Below are 15,553 nucleotides of genomic sequence, written 5' to 3' on the forward strand. Positions count from 1 at the left end.
GATTATCGCTTCAGAATTGTATTCATGTTGCAATCCCCAGCATCTAACAATTGACCGTTTAGAAGGAGGTACTCTTATATAAGAGGTACAAGATTTGGTACCTGACACTTTCGAATGTTTTTGCGAATGTCACTATTTTAAAATTTGCCGCTTTTTTCCGAAAAAATATTCTTTCCAATGAAATTGAACACAGCCGCAGAAAACGCGCGCGCACTTTTTTGGAATGAAATCTCGAAATCGAATCATTTTTTTGAATCCATTCCGATCGGCTGGGTCGTTCCACTACAATATCTGTCAAAGAATTCATCGCCATTGTCGTGTGTGATTTCAATTTATCAAAAAAGGTTGATTTTAAAGTAAAATTTAAACATAAGACAAAAGGTACAACAGCAAAATAATAAAATTATTGTTGAACATCGAGACTCTCACAAATCATTCGGAGTTTGTGGAATACTTTGTAGAAAGGATGGAATTTTCCGCCCCTCTATCGCGAATATAAAGTTGCATGTGTATGTAGTAACTGCGAAAAATATTCTTACAAATTTTTTTTTCTCTCTTGCATTTAAAGTAAAATTATTAAATAAAATTGCGTTGAAGGAAAATGTGCGTTCGTCTTTCGGCTGTGGCAAATTTCAAGTTTTAAAAGTTTTTATTTCATTCATTTTCTGCAAACAAAACGCTTCACTGTTCATACGACATACGGTTCAAATGTAATTTACCATTTTGGTTTTTTTTTGTGGTACAAATCTATGCACAAAAAAAGAGTTTTTTTTATGCAATTGAAACGGAAATGGTGGTACAATTTATACCATCCTAGAACTCTTGCGTTTAAGAAATTTATGGCCTTAGACCACAACCTGTTGAATAAAGAAATTGATTGATATCAAGGTCATTTTGGATTGGTTTTTGTCCAACTCGGTAACATTTTAGTTTTTTTTTTCTCTCTCGCTTCTATTTTAATAAATTAGCGTTAATGATATCTAATTTCTGATTGACATAATTAATGCATACGAATTTATAATGTGATTTTTTGTGTGCGATCTTTTTCACAATTATGCATTCCGTGTTAACATTTTTTTTTCTTCCTCACCGTTTGTTTTACTTCATCGTTAATTATATATTCCATTTTTCTCTATATTTTTTTTATAGAAAAATATATCAAAACAAAGGGTTCCTCCATACTACGATAATATAACGTCAATTCGATTATGGTACAATTACTATACTAACACAACCATAAAACGGCGAGCCGATAAACCCACACAACCGCAACTCACCGTACAGAGTTTACACAAAGATAAGTGATATCATTCGGTTTACAACAATACGAAAAAAACAAGTGTTGTGAGTTTAAGTAATTAAGTAAAAAAACAGTTTGAATTTCAACTCGCTTTCGATTAACCGATTAACGCCATCGAATCTTGTTTGCGGGAGTGTTTAAAATTAAAAAAAAAAAAATTGAAAGAACAGCGAAACAGTGGAGTGAATTTTATTTCCGAATTGAAAGCGAATCGCGAGTGTTGGAATAAACATTTTTCCGCAACCGAAAAATATATTCTCGTTGCGTGAGCCTCGCTGGATGAATTGAATGGACCCAGCAATTGCGTGGTTTCAAGAAGAACAACGAGGTCCCGCAAAAAAAGCGTGGCTTGCCATCTGGGAGACAATACAAGAAATGGATCAAACACAGGCTGTGACCGGTATAGATAATAATAATGCGAAACCATCAAAGGAAATGAACATTATGATGGATAACAGTAATAGTAACAGTAACAATGGACAAACGGAGCGCGTTTACTACAATCCGTCGAGAAGGAAAGCAGGCAGTACGTTGGATTCAAATCGGGCTAGTACGTACAATATGAATCGCAATGAATATAAATTAACGGGAATACATGGGGGATGTCCTTGGCGGCCACACAATCATGTTTACGGACGCGGTGTTCTGGGGTAAGATTAAAAATTCACATTTACTTCTACAGCAAAATGTTTTAATTTAAAAATACATTACGCGATTGTGGTAATCTTATCAGTTGACGAATTCAAATAATTTTTTTCTCTTCAAAACAAACTCAATTTATTCGCATGTGTGGCAAGTCATTTAATTTTTGTAAAAAAAATAATAATTTTTTTTATATTCCACTCTGAGGTATCATACGCTTCGTGTTAGATACGCACGTGAGTTTATTCGGTGTTTCTAACCACACTCAGGAAAACAACACATATGTTTGTCTGTCTTATGATACGTTATGATGAAATTGGATGTTACATATACCGAAAATGTTATCTTTGTGATAGCCATGCGACAGTTTTCTCGATATGAATGTACGGAAAGACATGAATAAGGTTCGCCAAAACACACACTGTTTTCTTGAACCTCCTATTTTATCAGTAAAAGTGGAAGGGTCACGCAAAAGAAAACACTCAATTTGTACTTCCATTCATAAGAATCATTCAATTCTACATTCTGGGTCTGAATGTACGTCTACACAGTAGTATCACGTAATAGCGTGACTTCAATGCCGTTTGAAATAGTGTGAGTCAGTTAATTTTGCGAAGGAAATTGACCTGTAATTAGTTGAACTTGCAAACCGCAATTGTTCTCAGAAATTGATGCAAAATATTATTATGCAGTTGCCGCACGACAATAGTGCATTGCTGTTGTCTTTGATGTGTCGTCATTGATGTTTTGAGGCACGGGTAGTTTCAATACAACACATTTGGCAGAGTTAGTATTTTCCGTTGTTGCGGTCAGAAAATGCTATAAACTGAGACAGTCATGACGAATTGTCCAGCCGCAAGCATGAAATAGTCATTTACATAACAAGGGATAAAAAGTTAGAGATTTCATATCGACGGTATTGTTGTGAGAGCGTAGTGAGGACCACAATTCACCAGAGATTAAATCTTTCATTTTTGTTCCGATATTAACGTTTTTCACAGCAGAGGTTCCCGAAGTTTCAACTGAGATCATAAAATGACTTTTTTGTCGCCTGTGCTGTAAAAAATTAACTGTTCATCACATTTACCGAGCTTGTGTACGCCGATACACTGCCATACCTCATGTCCGATTTAATAATTTGATTAACTGCAACTCCTAGTGGGATGTCTTGAAAACATCGGAAAAACCAATAACTAAACCAGACCAGTAGTGATGATGATAACCTTTTCAGCGATGTCTTTTTTTCGTGCAAGAGCGATAAACTAACTATTTCCTTTCCAAACACATTCCGTTAATCAGCAAGAAAGTTGTTTACATTTCAAGAATTTTCTTAATGTAGAGAGCAGCTATTTTTCTTTGCAGTGATTACGTCATTTACAGTATATGAGTAGGATGCACAAAATATGTAAACAAATGATTCCGATATTTATTTTTCACTTTTCACCGACATTAATTTTCCGATTCGCAATTTTTTTGATCGCACCGAGAAAACGAAACGTAACGGTTATAGTACCACGCAATAGCCAATATTTCAGGCGACAGATCTACACCAATTTGTTCTATAGGTTGTTACTAAGCATGGTAGTAATTCACACACAACTATTCGGGGTCAGAGTACACCTCTCTTAATTTTACTTTTTTTTTACTTTCTTATACTGTTACTGGGGCACACATATGTTAATTACGAATGTTTCTATTCGAAAAGAAAATTCAAATTGAAATAGGGGCATTGGTATTGTTTTTGCTGTATATTTGTTTATTGATTTAGTATATTAATATGCAGATACGCACATTTGTTGTTTTCGCTGATTCCATGTTCCTAGAAATATCTTATTCCTCTTGTACGTTAGATTTCATCAATATTTTTTTCTGCTTCAATAATAATTGGATTTTTGTGTACACAAAGTGCTTTATGTACATATTCGAAAACCTATTATCACATTATTCTATTTTTAATCTACCTATCTATTTATTATAAGCAGAAAAAAAAATGTTTTCTGTTCACACAAAATTGAATCGAAACGTTGTTGATGTGTGCAAATTAACCATTCTACGTTTTCCATTTTTTTTTTGTTTTTGTTTTTTCATTCGGTATCAGTGTAAAAAAAATATGGGTACGACGAATTGAAAGTAAAAAAAAACCTATTGCCCAATATTGCAATTTGTTGTTGGAACTGATTACTAACCGGTGATTTTATTTTTCATTATCAAATTACTTGTAAAACTCCTCAACAATTTTGTGATTTCAGTTTATCGATTCCATAATACTCACTGGTTAGAGCGCTGAATGTGTACATATTTTCTTCGTATACGTCTACGACGGAATGTTATTCGTAATGCGTCGTAATTTTGCAGAAATTGCAAAACATGACCTTTAATTGTTGAGAAGTTTGTTGTGTAAAATGAATAATGAGGAAAAACTTTCCACTCAAATCCTATCGATGATTTGGTCATAGATTAAGGAATTGGTGCGGCTACGGCTGTAAAGAGACATGGACACCTAGTTGAAATTATAGCCCACATTTTTGCATTTCGTTTTTTATTATCGATAATATTTTTGTACAAAAATCCTTTTTCCAAAAAGTACGACCTTTATTTCCAGCAGAAATGTCTTAGTTTCAATAAAAAAATAGCTTTGGTTGTGCACTCCTTACATTTTTCAAAAAATCTCCATACATTTTTGCCTGCGAGAGGAATATTTTTTCGGAAATAAAGGTCGTACTTTTGGAAAAACATTTTTTTTAAATTCAACATACAGTGAACGACATCTCAAATGTCTCACTGTCATTTTTTTCAGAGAATGTCATTTAAAATTTGCAATGACACAATAAAATTCTCAGAAAAATTTGACAGTGAGACATCTGAGATGTCGTTCACTGTATGTTAAAATTAATCCTAAAATTGTATCTGTATATGACACAAATTCCACCCATGGCCTATTTTTGGAAATTTATTTGGAAATTTTTACCAAAATTTCCAAAAAATTTCTAAAAAATTTCCAAAAATTGCGAAAGTTCAAAAATCGAATATTTTTATAATTTTGAACGGTTTTGGCATTTGCTGAGTTTAGTCTTGCATTTTAGCCGGTTCTCAAAGTTCTTATTTGATTCTTGCTCAAATTAATCATGCTCGATGTCATTATATTTCGATGAGTGTCACACTGGGGCTGAACAACTTTTTTTCGGCAAGTCAATATACATGAAATTTTATTCATGATTATGAAAGGACTTCACCTCACGATTACTTTAAGCCCAAATTTAAAATATCTTATCGGGAGAGTTTCCAGAAAAAATTGTTTTCTTCTAGAGCTGTACCTGTATCTGTACTTTGATGAGCTCTGGCGGGCGTCTATCTTCTCGTTCCAGCCTAAGTTCATTATTTCGTCATAGGCTGATCTGTAACCATTCAAAATATACCAAATTTGTCATAGGTTCCTAAAAAAATACAACTGTGGTGATACCCAATATGTGTCAATGTCGAATTTCTCGAAATATTTTTATGAAAATTTACAAAAGCTGAAATTCGGAAAAATTTTGAGTAATTTTCTAATTAAATTAAATAATTAAATAATTAAATATGCATTCCCTTCAGAAAATATCACGAAAATCATAGAATTAGACATTTTTAATTTGAATTTGAATGGTTACAGTTCAGCCTATGACGAAATAATGAACGTAGGCTGGAACGAGAAGGTAGACGCCCGCCAGAGCTTGTCAAAGTACAGATACAGGTACAGCTCCAGAAGAAAACAATTTTTTCTGGAAACTCTCCCGATAAAATATTTTAAATTTAGGCTTAAAGTAATCGTGAGGTGATGTCCTTTCATAATCATAAATAAAATTTCATGTACATTGACTTGCCGAAAAAAAGTTGTTCAGCCCCTCCGTGGTGTGTCAAGAACTAAACAAAAACATTGAAAACCGGCTAAAACGCAAGGTTGAGCTCAGAAAATACCGAAACCGTTCAAAATTATGAAAATATTCGACTTTTGAAGTTTCGCAATTTTTGGAATTTTTTTTAGAAATTTTTTGGAAATTTTGGTAAAAATTTTCAAATAAATTTCAAAAAATAGGCCCTGCATGGACTGGCTACTATTCTTAACAAAAATTACTCTATTCTACTTATCCGGAAACATGGAAACTGGTCTGATTCAGGAGAATCAGTGGAAAACATTAACTATCACCTATTATCTAATATTAACTATCTGCTACTAGCATGAACACTGAATTGACAAGTGTCAAATTTGGAGGCTTTAGTGATACGAGCTACCGCTTAGGATTGTATTGTATTGTATTGTATTGTATGTTTTGTATAGAAACGCAGTGCCTACTGTGATTTCATCAGCCTCCGAATATTTTCTATGTTAGTGCTAGTAGCAGTGCTGTGCTATCGCTTTTTATACTCATTCGAAAGAAGATAATAAACCTCGTCCAATGCTTGGGTTGACGGCAATGTTCCGAGCACAGAAGCTGAATCTCTACGTTGAATGTCCATGTCTCCATCTTTGTAAAAAGATACAGCGAGGAAAAGTGAAATCCGACATGTTTTCTGTGGTGGTAGTAGTTGTGGTTTGTAAATGATTCACACAAAATTGGTTTAACAAATGAAAATCTAGACCTTTCATTTTAGTATTTCGTTCTTCTTCTCATTCTCGCTGGTACTGGTGCCTAACAAAAATTCCGAAAATGAAATCTAGATTTTCATATGTTCAACGAATTTCTTGTGGAATCAATTGCAGACCACAACAATTCCTAAGTTAGAAATCATGTCGAAACGCCCAAATGTAGGCTATAATTTCAGATAAGTGGTCATGCCTCTTAAACAATTTTTGAAATCGATTAATCGATTCAATCCTTTGGGCATCGAAACATCTTTATAAAGAAACGTAAAGCTATCGATTTATCATTAATTTACTATTTAATCGACTTTTCACTTATCTTTCAAAACTTAATCATTGAATGTCCAGTGTCCAGGTTATTATCTGAGTACGTCAAGTAAATATCAAATTTTGCCTTGATACGTCTACTCCCGCACTCATGCAGATACAATACAAAAAAAAAACCTCACACACCATATAAAGATTATATCTAATGAATCATACGGTTTCTTTTGCGAGCCGGAAAGCATTCTTTTCAAATCAAGTAAATTGTGCATAGGTCTAATATTCTCACATGTTTTTTAAAAATAATTTTTCTTTTCTCTTATATATAAACTTACTCAATTGTTACGATGTGATGGTCTAAAAATACATTTCGACATTGAATGGACGGCGAATTAAAAATGATGAGGACGAGACAGGCACATGTCACGCAATAAAAGAAAATTTACTCTTCTTTTACACATTTTTTACATCTCGGTGATTTGAAAATAGAGTTGTCAGTGAAAAGTGAAGCTCTATGTACCACATTTGATGGATTTAATTGTGTCACTAGGAGTATCGAATTTTCGCAGTTCCATTAGTTGTTGCTCTCTTTTGAATGTTTTTTTTTCACTGCATTCACTGGTTTGTTGCGGAATTTTCCATTGTCTTTTATGACTTGTTTTACCGTACAGATAATTTTTAGTTGCATCTGTACTGTATCCAACGAACCTCACAAATTATTTTTTGGGTGCAATAGACAATACTTTGATCAGTGAAATTACGTGCCCAGAAATGTTATTCATATCAGACCACGCAGAATCGATGTATTGAATGTTGGCCTGAAGTCTATCAGTACTCAAAACAAGAAAATTTTAGACGTTTCATCCACTAGTTTGCAAACAATCTAATTCTTGTTACCGACACAAATAGCTGACCCCAGTAAATATTGCCGAAATCTCAGACATTTTGAGCGTTGAGTACTACACTCAAAATACCACCCTTAAGTGGCTTGAGGGTGTCTGTGTGTATTCTACTAAGTTTCGAATATATTTTCCGTTCCTACTATTGACATGGCAACCGCCAAAACGTTGTATAAACTTTGCACATGATTATACCTGTTGGATAAAATGCTGTTGCCTTACATAAGAAGAGTCACATAAAAAGTAAACTCCAACTGATATAGGAAATTGTGTGATAATTTTTTGTGAACATTTTCGATTTTTTTGATTTGTTCGCTTTTTTGTAGTATTTTATTGTCATTTTCTGCGTCAACGCTATGGGTATATCTACAGCCAGTCGAATTGTAATCGTGACTGTGTCTTTAGAGCTTAAATTTATGGATTAAATGTCCGCCAAATTGTGATTCGAGTGTATACATTAAAGAGAAGATCAAATACGGCAATTTGAACCTTCGTTTTCGTTTGGCATTATACTTTACTTTCGATATAATATACATTTCTGCAGATTGTTGTGCACGGTCGTTACATTGTTGCTTATCGTTTCCTTGTTAATTGGTTCAACATATATGATAGCAAAAGAAATTGAACATTTAATTCCACCAAAGTGTGGACAATTCGTTTTTTATTTCAATAAAATATATTTGTGCTCGTAGCAATGACTTTACATTCATAAAATGTTTAATCTGTCATGCATTTTTCATAATAGGCAGATTTCGTATACGGTTCACATAATATTGATATTAAGTACATACATAACGTACGTATGAATGCTTTTCTACGCGATAAAGGCCAGATCAACTGAAAAGTGCTCAAGGTATTTGTACAATTCTTATCATCCAAAAAACACAGAGAGCGTTTCTTGAACGTGTTGTGTTACTTCGCTTTCAGCAGCACTATTCAAGTATTTAATCACATAATCGTACGAAATTTTTATTCGTGAACACAATAGAAATTACAGTCAACCATTTTACACAGGTAGTTTTCTTTATCGTTGCTATCGCATCAAACAGGCTGCCCACTCTAAATTTGACCTTCACTTCAAAGAAAGAGTATTCAAGTCATCAAAAATTTTCAATCATTTTCGGAGGCTCAAAGGAAGAAAATAGACAGAAGGAAAATCTGAATTTCAATTATTGTTAAGAGCTACTAATAACGTAACGAGTAAGATTTAAATAAAACTGATCCCAAAAATAACAGCCATACACCCTACTGTAAGGCTAAAATATTTCCAAGAAATCTTCCGTCACAGAACAATTAAATTCATTCTGTGCCTTTTATTAAATGAAACGTCCACCCAAACATTCATTCACTATACTAATATACAGTTCGTTAAAGATATCAACTATGCAAAGAGTATTTAATCATTTCACTTGCTGATTTGTTTCACCATAAGTCAATTCTCCGGTAACCAAGAAGCTCCTGAAAAACTCTGGGACCGCAAGATTGCGCCCACATTTTAAAAGCGTGGATCGAATATTACATTTTATTTTAGAACGTCTAACCCCTGGTTGCATTCAGGAAGAGAAGAAATTCTTTTTACTTTTGCATGCCTCAAAAACGTTTTTGATTTTCGAGGTTGCACTTATCGCTGAATGATTTCTCTGACATGTTTGAGGACGTTAGTATTGACTGGCATGTTGGAGGTCGAGGTCTCCATTTTGACAGTGTAAGTCAGTAAGTTTTCCCGATCATGACTTTTTTTTAAAAAACATTTTGACTTCTCTTGCGGATAAAATCGACAAATCATCACATTCAAAGACGTGTTTGGCATGCCTGAATAGGCAATCTCATAAAAAAATCCGACAATCGTACTTTTTGAAATTACTATAAATCGGTGATACCTTCTTTCAAGGTTATTTTTGATGAAAAGTCATGAACGGTAAAACTTACTGACTTACAGTGTTCAAATTGAGACCTCGACCTCCTTCATGATAGTGCTACTTTAAAGCAAAATTATTCAGCTATTAACTTCAATCACTAGTAATGATTACACTTCACGCGAAAATCAAAATCACTCTTGCAGTTCTCTCACACGTTGAAGGGTGAAGATGATTTTTAATGCACATCGTACATCAGCCGTAACTCAAATGACCTTAATGCCTCTTTCTTTTCTATATATTTTTTTTTTTAACAAACCTTAGATTTACTTCTACAATCTACATCTATCCAATCGTATATGTCATCGACCTCATGATTTCTGGTATATTATATTGAAAACACTTACATAAAATCAGAAAATTTAAAAAAAAATCTGAATCAATGGGGTGTGGGCACCCTGATTAATAAACACAATATCCGCATTGTTTCGATAATTTTGCAATTTATTTTAATTATGTTTGTGCCGTTCAATTAATTGTTTTGTTTTTTATTGACTTTATTTAACACATTATTCAGAACTGTGCTTCAATCACAGCGAACGTTTTGTTATTATGCTGCAGTCACCTTTTTTCATTTTCTTCATTAATTCGAACGTTGTGCTTTTAACATTTAATCTGCTAATTTTAGCTGCCAATCTCGAAAAGTCTCGACATATATTTGTGTTCGGAGCCATCAATCAACATAATGATTGCATTAATTTGTTGCATATCATTATTCCTTATGGATGTTTCTACAGTTTGCCCAAGCACTGGTCTGTGTTCTTTAAAAGGATCCGGTTAGGTTGTCTGTACAACTTGTCATTTATTATTAATGATTGTGTCTCATTTATTTAGTTGGGCATGTAGTGCGTTATGTAAAGTTTGATTGAAATGTAAATACCGATGTGAGTAACGTTCATTGACTTTGAATAGGCTACTTAACTTTTGTGCAATATACTTGCATTCCTCGGGTTTTTTTTTGTTGTTGTTGTAGAGACGTAGGCAAAATTTTATGACGTCTTTGCAATATTGTCTTCATCGATATATGCCAATATTAATGTGCTGAGCATGCACCTTAGCAGAAAATACCTTGAACTTCTTGACGACAATGTGTTTTGTTTTCGAAAATTACTTGAAAATATGTAATTGCGATCAATATATGAAATTGAATTCAAAAATATTCAAATCAGCAAGAATGTTTGTACACAACAGAGACGAAATGACTGTGCGGAATACTATTTTTCTTCTTTTTGAAAATAAATAATTTAATCGCAGGTCTACGAAATCGATAAATTTGTTCAGCTGGTATCGACTTACGTACTAATAAGTAAATTAATTTCAACTAGACAAGCAACACCGCCGATATTATATGTAAATCAATAGGTGTAACCTGAAAGCATTGTCTTCGTTATTACATTTTACATACGCAAATTATATTTCCAGTTATCCAAACAAAATTATTTGAATTCTAGACCGTAGGACATATTTTACAGTTTTCACATTGATGTCATTACTGAATGCTGACGATACGGATGAGCATTCTCATAAATTTCTTTCCTTTTTCCCTTTCCAGGCTACATACAGAAATCGAACAATTCTATGCACACATGGTACCAACACCAACCGAACATGGTCTACGCGTTCAAGTGGTATCTCGCATCGAATCTGTCGTTCTATCCCTGTGGCCCAGCGCTCGCGTTGAGGTGTTTGGTAGTTTTCGCACCGGATTGTATCTACCTACCAGTGACATCGACTTAGTAGTATTAGGGAATTGGGAAAAGTTGCCATTGCGAACATTGGAAAATGAATTGGTTGCCCATGGCATAGCTGAACCGTTGTCCGTTCGAGTTTTGGACAAGGCTTCGGTGCCCATTATTAAATTGACTGACCGGGAGAGTCAAGTTAAAGTTGATATTTCGTTTAATATGCAGTCGGGTGTACAATCGGCTGAACTTATCAAAGATTATAAACGGAAGTATCCAGTTCTGTCGAAGCTGGTGTTAGTATTGAAACAGTTTCTACTACAGCGGGACCTTAATGAAGTGTTCACTGGTGAGTTTAAGTTTACGTAAGAGATTCTCAGTTTCATTGAACCATTCCCTGTCATTTTGCAGGCGGTATATCGTCATATTCATTGATCTTGATGTGCATCAGCTTTTTGCAACTTCATCAAAGGCAAAACTTTGACAATGCCAATTTAGGTGTTCTCCTATTGGAATTTGTTGAGTTATATGGCAAAAAGTTCAACTATATGAAGACTGGCATCAGCATTAAGGTATGGCGGATGTGAATTCATAAAATTGTGATGTGAATTGAGTGTCAAATTATTGCAGATGGGTGGACGCTACATACCCAAAGAAGAACTGCAACGCGACATGGTGGATGGCCATCGACCAAGTCTACTTTGCATAGAAGATCCACTAACCCCTGGCAATGACATTGGCCGTTCATCGTACGGTGCACTGCAAGTGAAACAAGCTTTTGAATACGCATTTATTGTGTTAATAAAAGCCGTATCGCCATTGCATAACGATCGAATGAGTGACTGTACTCGTCAGTCGATATTAGGTCGAATTATACGAGTCACCGACGAAGTGATCGAATACCGGAAATGGGTGAAAAAGGAATTTGAATCAAGACTGACAGAAAATATTAGTCCTAGCCTGAGCGCTCAGATCCAGCCGGGATTCCGTCGCAAGGGTAGTATGTCCAGCTTGGACTCAGCAGAAGACAGTATGGACAGTGATGGCTGTGATGAATCGAGAGATGTATCACCTAGCATAGATGTACGGCAATCTGAAAATCGAATACCAAATCGTATGGACCGTGTCACCATGACCCCAGAAGTGGTAGTGGTTGACGACGATGATGACGATGTTGAAGTTGTCCCATACCAGCAAATTCGAAAAATCGTAAGATTGCCAATCAGCTGTTGTCATTTCTGATACCGAATAACGTTTTGCATTTTTTTTCCACCTAGCCCGAACCACGTCCAACAAATCCACCCGTTCCCCATGTCAAACATCAAACCCAGCCAATATACACAGCACCACGAATGGGTGACCGATCATCGCCGTTGACGAATCGTAACTTCAACAATGATGTGTCGTCTCAATATTCTCGTCAAAATAACAACAAAAACCGCCGAAACAGTGGCCTAGTCGGCTATGCAAATTTCACCGGCAAAGATGATTCGTCATCGAGCGGTTACTACGAAAAGGGCAAAGATGCCACCAACAAAAAGAAGTCAATAAAGCGTAAGAAAACGTCACAGTCTGATCGGAAGTCGAATGTAAGTGCAAACGGTAGCAGCAGTGGATCGAGTAGTAGCATGGGGCAGAAAGAGGGAATCAGTCGATGATGGTAAATTTAATGTTTCTTTTTCTTCTTTTAGTACTTGAACGACGGTCCCACAAATTCGGCTTGTTATGTGTGAAAAATGCGATAGATAGTGAGTGTGTCTGGCAATTTAGTAAAAGTAGATCAAAATTGAGGGGAAGAGAGAGAGAAAGAGAGTGAGAGAGTATTGTGCGTCAATCTTCTTTTAATCAGTCAATCGTAGGTTCAGATGATTTCAAATAATTTCTTCAGATGTTTTCCAATAATTTACTTCCGTTCGATCATCTGATAATTTAGTTTTTATGACTTCACTACAAGTCAATGGAGAAGATTTAAAAAATAATTAAAAAAAACCACAAAAAAAACAGTTCGTAGAGTTAGTCAACATAATGTACTCTCTAATGCAAGAAATCAATTATGTGAATCAAATGCAGCATTCTATGCGCGAAAAATCGTAAATTCTTTATTTAGAAAACCAAAAAAATAAAAATAATTTTCTGACCAAAGTTACATAAAACATGAACTTTCAAACATTGTAATAAACTGAAATAATGAATTTCGTCCACGAAGCGTTTTAAATTGACTCCGCCGTTTGATCGTTGTCTGTCTTAGATTGGCTTTTGACTCAATGAAACAAAATGAAAATATTTTGACCACACAGGCCGAACACACACACACGATCTGACCTACACTACAAATCGGATTGCAATGGAAAACGCAGCACGTTGATATCAGTAACGCGAAATCGTTCGTACGTTTCGGCCTTTATTGAATCTGAAGCTGGAAAGTGAATTGTGTTTGAATGTAACTGCCTAGTGATTGGAATTTTGTAGTAACTAGCCACGAAAGGACTCCACTAGTACACACAATGCTAATGAGAGAAAATATTTTGTGGGTCGTTCAGTGCTGAAAGAGAAGGGAAATGGAGAGAAATGGAAAGAGATTTAAAATTAACAGAGAATGGAAGAAGAAAAAAACTTATTTTTAAAGCCACACACACACACATCTCTCATCATTTTAGTCATTTGTTATTAATATTTTACAGTACCGCATAACGTAAATTAGTTGATAAATGTTTCTAATAAGATTTCGATATTCAAAGTTCGGTAAAACATAAGTTTTTTATAGGATAGAAAAACAGACTTAAACTATAAGACAACAGAGAGAGAAATGCAAACAAAAATGATAAAAAAATCAAATATTCTTTAGTTTCGATTATTTAGTCGCATTAGTTAGTTGTGTGTTTTGTTTTTAATGAAATTTGTAGAGAGGAATGAAAAGCAAAAACTTTATTTACTTTACTGTATAGCTCTACCTACTACTACTTAGCATCGAATTTCAAAATTGTATAAAAATGCCGACGCAAAAAAATTAATATTTTGGTGCAAAAAAAAAATTAAAATAAAAACTTGAAACAAAGAATAAAAAAGCTCTAGTAATTTAAGGTTTAATTAAGTGACCGTGGATGTCTGCGAGTATAATTTTATAATTGTTTCGCAAGTGTAAAATTTTAGTTTTTATTTTTGTCCCTCAACAATTTTTTCAATGAATTCATCAATTTGCAGATCAAAAAAAAAACTTTTCCCAACAATTTGCATTCCGTCCCGATTCATTGATGCTAATTAATTTTTTTTGTTCATCACGAATTGAAGTAATAGTTTCAGAGACTTTTATTTTACCGAAAATGTGTAACTAATTTGAAATGAAAAGACTAACCCGACTATAACCAGTTCATTACATTATAGCATTTTTGACCCATAATTAATGGCGTTCGACGAGAAGTTTTATTCGGATTTTTTTTCCCTTTAATTTTTCAATTTTGTTTCATCATTGCCAGAGTTGTAGACCTATTTTTCGTATGACCGAACCGTTTGGTATTCCCTAAAAAAAATCAAACTAAAAATTTCGTTCAATACAAAATTTTGTCACAAATTTATTTAAAATTGGAAAAAAATGGGTTACGACTCGTGCAACGAAAAAAGTTCAAATTTGTAAATCCTTTTCCAAAACTCACACAAACATTCTGAACTTTCTAATCGGGTCATTGAAATTTTAGTCCCAGTTAATTAACCACGTAAAATTGTTCTATTTGACAATATTATACGAGACCCTGTGCATTTGACAATCTTTTTTTTAAGTAATTCCTATCACGATATCAAACTTTTGACTTTCATTTTATAATCTAATTCATCCTATGAATGATTTGAATGAGTCTTACCATCAGCGATATCTCGACGCATAAAATTTGAAATTTCTTTGCGTAAAACACGAAAGACTTTTACCAATTTTGACCTCTTCAAAATCTATGAACCTTCCACGTAATTATTCCAGTTTCATCGAAAAGATTTTTGTATAACTTTGAATCGTTGCGGGTTCACGATTCTAGATTTTATTTAAAGAAATGGTTCTGTGTTCGAAATTCTGTTACTAGCCAATAACAATACAGTGAATTCTCCAATTTCCACTTTAGCCGGATGATCGTCGTGTTTAACTGAAACATATTTTACATGCTCCGAAAACCGTACTTTCCACATTACTTTCGATGCCCTCAGCATGTAAAATCCATTACATAACTCGGGATAAAAGTGAAAAGTCT

The 15,553-nt window shown here is 34.2% G+C and overlaps 1 protein-coding gene across 6 annotated transcripts; it reads left to right on the forward strand.

The window, feature by feature from the left end:
- Positions 1–214: 214 nt before the first annotated feature.
- LOC119071174 (non-canonical poly(A) RNA polymerase protein Trf4-1-like) lies at positions 215–14,069 on the forward strand. 6 transcript variants are annotated; one of them, XM_037175942.1, is made up of 7 exons: positions 215–344; positions 1,150–1,950; positions 11,192–11,670; positions 11,733–11,893; positions 11,952–12,530; positions 12,599–12,910; positions 13,013–13,441. In XM_037175942.1, exons 2-7 carry the CDS (start codon positions 1,589–1,591, stop codon positions 13,052–13,054), a joined length of 1,935 nt encoding a protein of 644 aa, XP_037031837.1. In that variant the 5' UTR covers positions 215–344; positions 1,150–1,588; the 3' UTR covers positions 13,055–13,441. The 6 variants fall into 6 exon arrangements, with proteins under 6 accessions (XP_037031837.1, XP_037031832.1, XP_037031836.1 ...); XM_037175941.1 differs by having other exon boundaries at positions 285–381; XM_037175940.1 differs by lacking the exon at positions 215–344 and adding an exon at positions 441–710.
- The last annotated feature ends 1,484 nt before the right edge of the window (positions 14,070–15,553 follow it).

This window comes from Bradysia coprophila (assembly GCF_014529535.1).
Source record: "Bradysia coprophila strain Holo2 chromosome IV unlocalized genomic scaffold, BU_Bcop_v1 contig_144, whole genome shotgun sequence".
NCBI classification, from domain to species: domain Eukaryota; kingdom Metazoa; phylum Arthropoda; class Insecta; order Diptera; family Sciaridae; genus Bradysia; species Bradysia coprophila.